At 41.7% G+C, this 12,329-nt stretch overlaps 1 protein-coding gene across 1 annotated transcript; it reads left to right on the top strand.

Annotated features, from left to right (window-relative positions):
- Positions 1–2: 2 nt before the first annotated feature.
- Positions 3–10,909, top strand: LOC121848540 (HEAT repeat-containing protein 1-like). The gene is made up of 7 exons (XM_042333112.1): positions 3–12; positions 442–694; positions 1,279–1,420; positions 1,777–1,878; positions 3,480–3,545; positions 3,896–4,038; positions 10,804–10,909. The coding sequence occupies exons 1-7, from the start codon at positions 3–5 to the stop codon at positions 10,907–10,909; spliced, it is 822 nt and encodes a 273-aa protein (XP_042189046.1).
- Positions 10,910–12,329: the final 1,420 nt, after the last annotated feature.

Here is a 12,329-nt window from a genome sequence, read left to right as displayed (position 1 = left end):
CAATGTTTCAAAGTACACAGCCCAAGCACTTTACAGTATATCCTGTGAAGTGCTTTGGACATCGTCCTGAAGTGAAAGAAGCTGTATCAAATGTAAGGATTATTATTAATTCCTCCGCGATTTGTTAAAATAGTGTTAACAGATGCCTCAGTGGAAGAACTGACGAGGTATAGATTTCAAATAGTGTGCTGTGACATACAGTAACTGGACTGAATGTTACATTGCTAAAATGTTACAATTGCTGAGACAACTTGGGTCTTTGATGCTAGCAATTCGGCTCACTTATCAGGTTCAATATCTCGCCTTCAAAGCACATTTTAAAAAAAGAAACTTCAAGTGAAATGGATGAACCCTCCCCCTCCCACTCAAAAACACAAATAATCGGACCAATAGTATGTGTTCATGGGGAGCGCTGCCCATAGTGAAGTTATCTTCTTTTAGTTTTGTCATCATATTCTCTTAACTCTCTCTTCATAGGATGCACTGGTCTGGAGGAACTGTCTGGAATTGATTCATCATTTGAAGAATTTAACTCAACTTTATTCAGTCAGGCTTCTAAAGATGTAGAGCGCAGCGTTCAAAGCAAGAGTGTCAATGCCCAGCTGGATGAGAGCATCTTGGTGTTTTTAACCCGTTTATCTCCTTACTTCATGCTGAAGCCAGCTCAAAAATGCCTTGAGTGGCTGATTCAAAGGTAACTGACTATCTTGACAAATGGTTTGTGATTTAGAACATACATTGAGTTTTATGGCCAAACAGTGCACTACTTTTGACATGATTTCAACTTATGCATTTTCTTAATCAAAGTGATATCCTGCTCTCCACTTCTTCCCCTGTAGTATTAACCATAATGTTTTGGATAACAAATGAGAGCAAGGAAATATTAGGGTATTACAAGGTTAATATTTCTACACACAGAGGTCTGTAAGTATGTGAAATGCACTGCCTTAAAAGTTGTAGAGGCAGAATCATTTGGGATATTTAAAAGAAATATACTTGGGAAGTAAAGGTATTAAGGGGATGGAGGTAAAAGCAAGGAAATGGGATTAAAAGATCTGTTATGATCTAATAGACTTGACAGGCAAAATGCCTGCTTTTTCCTCCTATGCTCTTAATTGGAGTAATACATTAATACATTAATGACAATACAATCTTTGGATTGTGGTGCATGTTGCGTTGAAATTGCTCAAGGTTATCACCTGTATCACAATAAGCCCAGTGCTAATAATTGCACTATTTTGGTCTTCAAGGCAATAACTCGTGTACTTGTTTCACCAGGTTCCACATCCACTTGTACAATCAGGACAGTTTGATTGGCTGTGTTCTTCCCTATCATGAGACTAAAGTATTTGTGAGAGTCATTCAGCTACTTAAACTCAGCGACCCAACTCATCGATGGCACTGGCTGGAGCCCATACAGGTATTAAATATTCCAGGCATTGTTACTGAACTGGCTTTCCTGTGTTTCCTTCTGTTGTAAGAACAATATGAGGTTTCACACACATTTCTTCCCTGTGAAAGCCTGGTCGAGATTGGAAACTCACCATTTGGGGAATCACAATCTTTTAGACAACTGTGTTCTAGACACACTTATTAGGTCAATAGTTGCAGATGTTTCAAGAAATACAACTCGGGTGAAGCAGCGTCCAGTGGCATCTAGGCTGTTGTCTGGAAGCAAAAGATTCAAAAGATTCTGGATGAGGGTCAGCAGTTCTTTACTAGTTGATGTGGTAAATATGAAACAATAAAGTTGTTGCATTTTTTCTATTTTTATAGAAACCTGGGGTGCCATTGGCAAAGAATACCTTAATCAACCATTGTTACAAAGATATGAGCTTCATGGATTTCATTTGTAATCTGGTCACCAAAGCTGGGAAGGTTTGTATGTTCAAAGTCTTTTTAAGCAATGTATTCGTTGAATATCACAGAGTGTATTGGATATAACGTAATACAGCCAACATCATCACGCAATGGGTAAGGCATGTGTGTGTGTCTGCACTATGGGCAAGGTGATGGTGGCAGCGCTCATCCACATTTCATGCTGAGATATGCTGCTCACCTAGAAGCTCACAGGAGTTCTTGGTACACACCATGCACTTGTCAGATGTCAAATGACCCACACGTGACCACCCTCCATTGGGTGCCGATGTGGGGGTAAACAGGGTTTACTTGGAGCTAAACTGACAGTGGAATGTCATAATCGAGTCAGCCTTCTTTGGAGGTCTCAGTGGCCTGGTTCCCAAGCCAGGCGGATACACAGAACTCCAGGGCACTGCTAATGACAGCACAGGCCGCCTGGCTCATCAGCAGGACTTGGCGGGGCAGAAGGTCACTTGAGGCAGGGATTTTAAAAAATAGACTTAATCAATACACTTTAGTTAAAGCAGGTTTTACATTAATTTACTTTTTTTTCTATTTCTAAAAGTAATGAGTTCAGACTTATTCTTAGTGATGTTATTTATCTTTAGGTTCTATTACTGCGGGCAGGGATTCTTCCCATTCAATTCCTGTTAAAATTGCAAGCCAAGCCCTATCTGTAGCGTGGTCATCACTGGACAAGCAGCAGGAAACTTGCTTTCAATGGCAAGCTATGTGGCTTTAGTTAGTTAAACTCCAGCAGTTCCCAAATGCATACTCTGAAGTCCACAAGCCTTGGCTCTTTCCAACATGCGCCTTATCCTCTGGAATTCGGTAAACAGAGTGACTCCCTTCGGAGCAGAGTACACATTCCATTTTAGACACGGGAATTCCATGTATTGGTGGCATGCGTGGAGCTCTGTCTGGTATGGATGCTCTTAAGCATGGTGATGGGTTCCCGTGTCTCGAGACACCCAGCTTACCAATGTCTATGTTATCAGTTTTACACCAACCTTGCTTCCTGGGAATTGTGCATGGGAAGTGATTATAAACAATTTAACCTGCATGTGCTGCTAGGTTGTGTATTGCAAGGCTTTCTGTGCCCATAGCTGTAATAATAATAATAATAATACACAGCAAGTGACATCTGTGACCCGCTAACCCAGGAGTAATATGTTTTTTTCAGTGCAGAAAGTCATCTTGCTATCTCTATGCTTACCAATCAAGGTGGATACCAGGTCTGTAGTATACAAACTTGTGTTCCCAAACTCAGACGCCACATGAACACCTTCCAGCAGCTGCCATTCCCAAACCAGTTTCCTCATCAGCTATTTGACAGTCTTCAGAGTCGGGAGCTGATCTCAGCCTGTGCAGTAGTTTGTTTGCTATGATTGTCTTCAATGGCTCAAGCATATAGAAAGTAAGGGAGGGGGATCAGGTGGCTCCTGATGATACCCAATGATCCTGATGAAACATGTACCTAGGTGGATGTTGGTTGAGGACATACACTAGTCATGTCTTGGCAAATGGGGAGTGAAGAAGATGTATATTTGTGAAATTAAAATAGTTTTCGGAAAGAAGAATTCTCAATTATGTCAAACTAATTTTATCTTTTTTTTTAGGCATTTCTCGACAACCCTGGTAACGCAGCACAACTGAGGGTGCTTTTTTCTTTTTATGATGATACAGTAACTGGACTGAATGTTACATTGCTAAAATGTTACAATTGCTGAGACAACTTGGGTCTTTGATGCTAGCAATTCGGCTCACTTATCAGGTTCAATATCTCGCCTTCAAAGCACATTTTAAAAAAAGAAACTTCAAGTGAAATGGATGAACCCTCCCCCTCCCACTCAAAAACACAAATAATCGGACCAATAGTATGTGTTCATGGGAGCGCTGCCCATAGTGAAGTTATCTTCTTTTAGTTTTGTCATCATATTCTCTTAACTCTCTCTTCATAGGATGCACTGGTCTGGAGGAACTGTCTGGAATTGATTCATCATTTGAAGAATTTAACTCAACTTTATTCAGTCAGGCTTCTAAAGATGTAGAGCGCAGCGTTCAAAGCAAGAGTGTCAATGCCCAGCTGGATGAGAGCATCTTGGTGTTTTTAACCCGTTTATCTCCTTACTTCATGCTGAAGCCAGCTCAAAAATGCCTTGAGTGGCTGATTCAAAGGTAACTGACTATCTTGACAAATGGTTTGTGATTTAGAACATACATTGAGTTTTATGGCCAAAGAGTGCACTACTTTTGACATGATTTCAACTTATGCATTTTCTTAATCAAAGTGATATCCTGCTCTCCACTTCTTCCCCTGTAGTATTAACCATAATGTTTTGGATAACAAATGAGAGTAAGGAAATATTAGGGTGTTACAAGGTTACTATATTTCTACACACAGAGGTCTGTAAGTATGTGAAATGCACTGCCTTAAAAGTTGTAGAGGCAGAATCATTTGGGATATTTAAAAGAAATATACTTGGGAAGTAAAGGTATTAAGGGGATGGAGGTAAAAGCAAGGAAATTGGCTGCCGCGTTCGCCCACACATATACAGTCAATTCACTTTACAGTATATTCTGTGAAGTGCTTTGGGACGTCTAGAAGACGTGAAAAGAGCAAAATGCAAGGATTATTATTATTATAAGGCGCTCTATGAATGTAATTTGTTGTTGTTGTTGCATGCTTCCAGAGGAATCTGATCAGAGATGACTACTTCATTTAGAAGAAAGGAAAAAAGCTTACCTGCAAGAGAAGCTTTTTAATTGTTTTTCACGGATCAAGTTTCATATTGTATCTCCAAGAATGATTGGGAAGTTGAGATGTATGTTTTTAAAGTGTACTACACAATACTTTGTACTGGTAGCAATCTCTTCAATATAATTGCATACAGCAACATGCAGCAACATGCATTTAGAGCCTTTCAAAACATCTCAAAGCATTTCTCAAAGATAATGAGAAGCACTGAGCAGGAAGGATGAGAGGGAGAATTTAAGATTGTTGACAAAAGACACAATCAATCATACTTTTAAGAGGAAGACAGTGAGAGAAGGAGCAGTGCAAAGGGAATTTGGGATAGAGCTCCAGCGAGTGGGGACATGGCAATTGAAGTGCTTTGTTACTGATTGTGGGACAGATGGCGTGTTCGGAAAAGTTAAATGTCAGTGGTCTTTTTTCACAAGAGGATAAAGCAGTGAAGCCAGGAGCCACTAATATTGTAGTAAGAATGTGCCCTGCATGCAAATACAGTGTTGTTCGAGCTGTTGTAGTATGCCGAAACATCAGTACATTATGTGCTACGATATGGTGGAAGTAGCTTCTATGAATTCCGAACCTTTCCTTGGGGAGGAAAGTTATCTGCAGGACGTTGATGTGCACGTTATGTCAGGTACATCAGAGCAGCAATGGCAGATGTTTGGGACCACATCTCCCACTTGGCTTCCCCATGTCCATCTCATCACTGCTTGCTCAGTGTCAGGGAAGACCAAGGGGACAAACAGGGAAAACAGTAACATGAATCTTTCCCTCAAATAAATAATGCAGCTGGACTCCTCTTGATGACTCAATGGGTAAACATGTCACTTGAGGGACCTTGGTGTTGTCCTGTACATGGCAGATTTGAACAACGGTCTACACTGAGCTAGCTGATATCTACAATAAGTCTCAGCATCCCTGAGTCAGAGAGACCAAAAAAAATCCAGTAGAGTTCTCGTTCCCAATTATTATCCAGTCACCTCACCCAGGAGAGTGCACGGATATGGATACTGAGCACCAGGTAGATTTACTCAGAACCGATAGGTAGAGTAAACTACTCACAACCATTATGCAGCTCTGCCATTTAGAGTCATGTCTTGAATGTCCTGACGGAACGTCTGTCGGACATCATGAGAGCTAACTTTCTTCAGTTGAATGTCAACAAGACCGAGGCTCTCCTGATTTGCTCCTGTCAGCTCCTCCTCACCTTTGACACTGACAGCATCACCATCCATGGTTGCACACTCCACCTTGCTAAGCCAGTCCAGAACCTTGGCATCTTGTTTGACCCTCAACTATCTTTTCTAACCCACATCTGCACCTGAACCATCTGCATTCCCCCACCTCTGCAACATCGCCCGGCTCTGACACTGTTTCACACCACAGGCCGCTGAAACCCTCATACATGCCTTCATTACATCAAAGCTTGATTATGCAAACTCATTGCTTGTCAGCTTCCCCAATTCCTCCCTCCATAGGCTGAAGATCACCCAGAACTCTGCAGCCGTGTCCTCTCCTGCACTACGGCTCCGCGACCCTATCACCCACATCCTCTCCCAACTCCACTGGCTTCCCATCACACAGAGGATACAGTTCAAGATCCTGGTCCTCACCTTCAATTCCCTCCATGGTCTTGCTCCCCCTACCCCTGCGACCCCTAAACCCCTACCATCCTGCTGGCTCCCTTCGCTCAGCAGGCTCTGGCCTGCTTCACGTCCCCTGCCATGCTCGCCCCACTATTGGCGGGCGGGCCTTCTGCTACTCTGCCTCCACCCTTTGGAACTCCATCCCGCAGTCCCTCCACCTTGCCACCTCACTTGCCACCTTCAAGACCCATCTCAAGACTCTCCTCTTCGATCATGCTTTCGATCTCCCTGCTTCCCCCCCGCCTCCACCCTCCCTGACCACGACCCCCAACTCGGGTCCGTAACTCTGTCTGTCCAGCGCCTTGGGACATCTTCCCAACATGAAATGAGCTTTACAATTGTAATTTTGTTGTTGTTGTTGAATGAGGAACTGGCAAGTTACCAGAGCTTTTGAGGGTAAAAAACACATTTGCCACCAAAGAAACAACACTTGCAGTACACAACCACAAAAACTTGCAATTACATAGTTCCCTTTACATTGAATATGTTTTTCAAGTATGTCCCATCTTGGGAGAGGGGGAATGGGATCACCATCTTGACATCTTGTTTCTTATGTCAATCCATCAGAAATCCAAGAACTCAGCCTCTCACAATAATGAGCTCAGAGCTGCCTTATTTAGATCTAAAAGTGTACTAACTAAGTGCTGCTGACAATTATTACAATAATAATACTTACATTTGTACTGTTTCTAAACTCCATGTCAATAGCAATTATTTATTAATAAGCCACCCATGATTCATCTTTCAATTTATTCAGATTTATATACAGTGCCTCAATCTCTCCCTTGGTTCAGAATTACTAGAAACAGCTATTAATATTCAACACCTAGAGACTGGATTGGTCTGTGTTGCGCACAGCAATGTCCCACAAACAGTCATGGATTGAAAATGACCCTTTCACGTTGGGAGGATGTCCCAAGGTGCTGGACAGTCAGGGGTCAGGACCCGAGCATGGGGGAGGGGTGGGGTAGGGGTGAGGGAAGGAAGAGAGGTGGGAGGGCGACTGAAGGCATGATCGAAGAGGAGGGTCCTGAGACCGGCTTTGAAGGAGGCAAGGGAGGAAGCGAGGCGAAGGGACTGTGGGATGGAGTTCCAGAGTATGGGAGTAGAGAGGCTGAAAGCTCGGCCACCGATGGTACGGCAGGTCGGGTGGGAGACATGAAGCAGGCCGGAGTGGGCTGAACGGAGGGAGCGGGCAGGTTGGTAGGGAGTTAGCAGGAAGAGAGGTAGGAGGTGGCAAGGCGATGGATGACCTTGAAAGTGAGGACAAGGATCTTGAATTTGATCCTCTGGGGGATGGGGAACCAGTGGAGTTGGGCGAGGCCGGGAGAGTGATGGGGTCGCGGAGCCTGGTGCGTGAGAGTACACGAGCTGCAGAGTTTTGGATGATCTGCAGATTGTGAAGGGAAGAGTTGGGAAGGCCGATGAGGAGGGAGTTTCCATCATCGAGCCTTGAGCTGACGAATGTGTGGGTGAGGGTTTCGGCAGCCTGAGGGGTGAGGCAGTGGCGGAGTCTGGCAATGTTGCGGATGTGGTGGTAGGCAGTGCCAGTCATGGCGTGGATGTGGGGGACATAATACAGTGCACATAATGGATAGTGGGCAGTATCAGAGGGCTCTTCAGCCTCACAGTAGACAAATTATAAATAATAAAAGAAAATAGCAAAATGCAATTCTTTGAAAATAAACAGAAGTGTAAAAATAACACAGCCAGATGGGAAATAGGATTTATAGGCTGCTTGTAAGACTTTTAATATTACAGTCACTTCAGAATTATTTGTCCATCCTCATCGTGGGCTGCACAATTCACAGCTGGTCATCAAATCTATAATAATCCTCTACCAGGTATGTGATAAATGTCTTGCTTCTGTGTCTCTGACCTCTCTACTGTCCTTGACGCTGTAACAATTTCATCCTCCTTGATCGCCTTTCTTCTCTCATCCATCTTTTGTGGCAGCGTGCTCTCCTGGTTCCAATTCCATCTATCCCACTGCTTCCCTTCTCCACACAGTCACCTGTGGCATTCTCTGCACAGTTATCAGGGCAGTATCCTTGGTCTCCTCCCTTTCCTCACCTACTAATGTACTTACTCATATTTTCAAACTTTCCTGATTACATCATCTTGTGACATTGTGTAATGTTCCATATATACGCTGGGAATAGCTAAATCTATATCTTTCCTTTCATTTTTGATTCCAGGTTCTCTGATGTTCTGACCATTTACCTGTCATATATCAAGTCCTGGATAAGGCTCAACTTCCTTCAGCTCAAACTGGACAAAAAGAAAACCATCCTAGTGGTCTTACTTTTTTACCTCTTGCTCCAAATATCTCACTAGGTCTGAATTCAATGTTAACACTCGATTCGCTCTCAGCTCTTTCCTTGCTTGTATCCGGCCTTTGATTAAAACTACTTTTCTTGATCCTTGTTGCAACACATTAGGCATCCATCTCTATCTCATGCTCAATACTGCTGAAACTTTTATCTATACTTTCATTCCCTCCAGCCTGGATTTCTTCAATGCCCTCCTCAATAGCTTCCCAGGCTCAACGATCTACAAACTCATTAAAAGTTTGGTCCTTCCATCCTTCCCTGCAGTAAAGTTTGCTTGTCCATCACCACCATCCTCACCAGGCTCCACTGCCTACAAGACGTCCAGCAAATCTTCACTCTCACCTCCTAGTCTCTACATGTCCTCACTCTTACCTAACACTGTGATATTCTCTGGTCTTAGTCTCCCGAACACTTGGCAAACTCAGGTTTACTATGCATTCTTTGGCTTTCCACCACATTCAGTGACAGCTGAGTCTTCAGCCAGTATGTGCCTAACCTCCAGAACACCCAAAATGTCTCCACTTCCTCTCTATCCATCTTTAAAAGCCTCCTGAAAACCTACCTCTTTGACCATGCTAATGGTCACTTCCCTCCTTTCTCCTTTACCTTCCCTGCTCTGCATCCAGTAATGTCTCTGCAACAAACTACCCTGCTTGAAAGGTGCTGTATAAATGCAAATGTTTATTGGTGTTGTGCTTTTATATTGCATTTACTCAATACTCCATGAAATCTTCACATTTATCTCAATTACCAAACACTGCAATGATTCATGCAGCAAAAGAAACTCTGGAAATGTAACAGGGACTATAAAATTACTTGATGTTTCCAAATCCCTTGAATTTGTAACTGTTGAGTTCTTCACCACTTTAGATTCCCTGGATTCACTAATGAGTAAATCAATACCTAAATGGTCCACTTCACATTCCACAATGTAAATATGTCATGATATGAATGTGTCAGTAGCTTAGCTATAAAATCTGCTGGGATATTGTGCATTTAGCAGCAGTACTTCTTAACCCTCATCTGCTAACAAATGATGTTCTGTGAGTCATGCAGCACTGAGTAATATCAAGAAACCATAAGAGGATGGGGAAGCATGATATCAATTTTCTGATCAGTCTACACTTCATCACAACATTACATTTTATCACAAGATTGATTCAGATTAATAATAATAAATCTTGCATTTGATATAGCATCTTATCACGTCGCTGAGACGTCTCAAAGTGCTTCACAGAATATACTATAAACTGTATATTTTGTTGGTGAAACGCAGCACAGCAGTTGTGGATTGAGAGACCAAATAATTCTTTTTATTATTATTTATTTGAAGGGATTATTACCCCCCAGATAGCAATCCACCAATCAACTAATAACTGGATTAAGAAAGCCCTTTTGCCCATTTGATCTCATCTTTCCAACATACCCATCTTACTATTTATTTTTACAGAAAATTTTTTTTTTTAATTGAATCCAGTATCCTGGCCTCAACCAACCTTGGTGATAACCTGTTTAAGTCATTAATTACCATCTGTGTATATAAATACTACTGGTATCTATCCTGAAATTGCCCTGTTATTAAATTGGGCTCAAAAAACAGATACCTGATTTTGGAGTTCTGTACATGTTATTAATGAGTCATCAAGGTGATGTTCAAAACAGGTGGCAGTGCAATTTGTGCTTGCTCAATCTCATATATACTACACAGATCACTTCCAGGATCATGGTAATTCACACGCAAATATGTAGCATAAATGCAGCATTAATAGTGGTTGGCACAAAATGAAAAGATTTCAGAGGGGTGTTGGAATAAATGCAACAAGATCACTGTGGTAAAAGAAGCTGCATTTTATAGTGACGTATCATGATAAAATGTCTCACATATGGAGTATAATTCCAGCATTAATCTGAATCCTATGGTATCATACCAATAGCATTCAGATCAGAATCACTGCCAGAAGGATGAAGAGGCAGACTCAATTGGGATGTTTAAGAGTGAAATATACTTAGGAAGTAAGAGTTTTAATGAGATTAAAAGATCTACCATTATATTGTAAAACTGGTGGAGCAGGTCTGTTCAATTTCTATGTTCCTAGAATTGAGAAATTGCACGATAATGTTAAAATGAAACAAGTGCCCTGGGGATAGGTAGCTGCACGATGGGTAACCCTGACTCAGGAATCCTATTGTATCTCCTGTCTCTTTTCAGAACTCGTAGAAATGACGGCAGGAGGTTCTGCATGGAAATGGAGATTAAAGTTCTGAAGATAGCTCCTCCGATGGCTCAGTTAATTATGCCAGTGAAACAGCCATGAAACCGAAGAAAGGTCAATTCGCCAAGCAGGTTGGCACATCTGTCAATCCATTGACTGAATTAGCCTGGTTCCATCCATCTTTCTCGAAGGAGTAAGAAATTGTTGCTATTCAAATAGTTTACTTGTTAACATGTGCTCCTCTCTTATGATTTTGCTGCTTCACTTATAGGATGACTCTGCGGAGCATCCAAAGGTAACACATTTACCAGTAGCTCCATTGATCACCTTGGAGCTGCAGTGTTGAGGATACCCAATGAACAACAAAACAATGTTTTGTTTTTTATGAATATAATTTAGGTTCTTAGAATCGTAGAAATTTACAGTGGAGAAAGAGGCTATTTGGTCCATCAAGTCTGGACTTTCATTCTGTATTGTACCTTCATATTGTACATTTTGAGATGTCATTTAGTGACTGTATTTTATATGCAAACACAGCAGGCAATTTGCACACAGCAACAACAAAAATTACATTTGTATAGCGCCTTTCATGTCGGGAAGACGACCTAAGGCGCTGAATGTATTACAAACAACAGATGATTTTTTACATTTCAGAAAAATGTTCAGACCTCAACAATGTGAAACTGCTGATAACAACATACTTGCTGATCTGCATATGTTTTCAATAATTACATTTGTTTGCATTATCATTTATTTAGTGAACTGCTTAATGCTTGACAGTTAGCTGCCTCTCTGTCCTTCCTGGGGTCAGGTAGATAGCTGCTCCATTAATTAGAATGTTTTTGTAGTTTATTCATCACTGTAGCAAGCTATAACTCCACAGACATCTTTGCTTTACATGATAATTTCCAACCTAGACCTTCTCTCCCAGAAAGGGATGGCAGAGTGGCATCTTGATTAATATGGAAATAAGACATCGCCTTTGGAAGAAAGGCTGGGTTTGTAAACAGAGATTTTCAGTTCTAATAGAATACAGTGTAAGGGTAATAAATCACCATGGCTTGCAAGGAAGGTACTAAATAATCTTTCAAATGCAATGACCACCAAGAAAGCAATGTTCCTGGGATACAAGGGCCAAAACTCCTTGGAGAAAATGTGTAAACAGAGGCAGAATGGCAGCAGATTGCACTAATAAATTATTTAGCGTTTTCTCCAAGCTCTGTTGAAGACTTAATCTCAGTTTGGCATCCACCAGGTTATCCCTTCATTGTTGATGGGGATCATAGGAGGGTGAATCACCGTTGAGCTGCTGTTATGCAAAACGTCCTATGGACCTGTGAAGAGTAGCACTGGAGAAAAACTGGCACCTTCACCTAACCCTGGACATTTGTGGCATCTGGCATTCCACTCACATTGGCTCAAGGAAGAAAAAAAAGGGATAAATAAAGGTTGTCATGTCCTTGAAAAATAGAATGAATAAATAATACATTAAATAGAATTTTTTTTACAGCTTCTCCTATGC

Source organism: Callorhinchus milii, unplaced genomic scaffold (assembly GCF_018977255.1).
Source record: "Callorhinchus milii isolate IMCB2004 unplaced genomic scaffold, IMCB_Cmil_1.0 Scaffold3, whole genome shotgun sequence".
Taxonomy (NCBI): domain Eukaryota; kingdom Metazoa; phylum Chordata; class Chondrichthyes; order Chimaeriformes; family Callorhinchidae; genus Callorhinchus; species Callorhinchus milii.
Note: the sequence above shows the minus strand (reverse complement) of the source record. Positions and strands in the feature narration are given on the sequence as shown.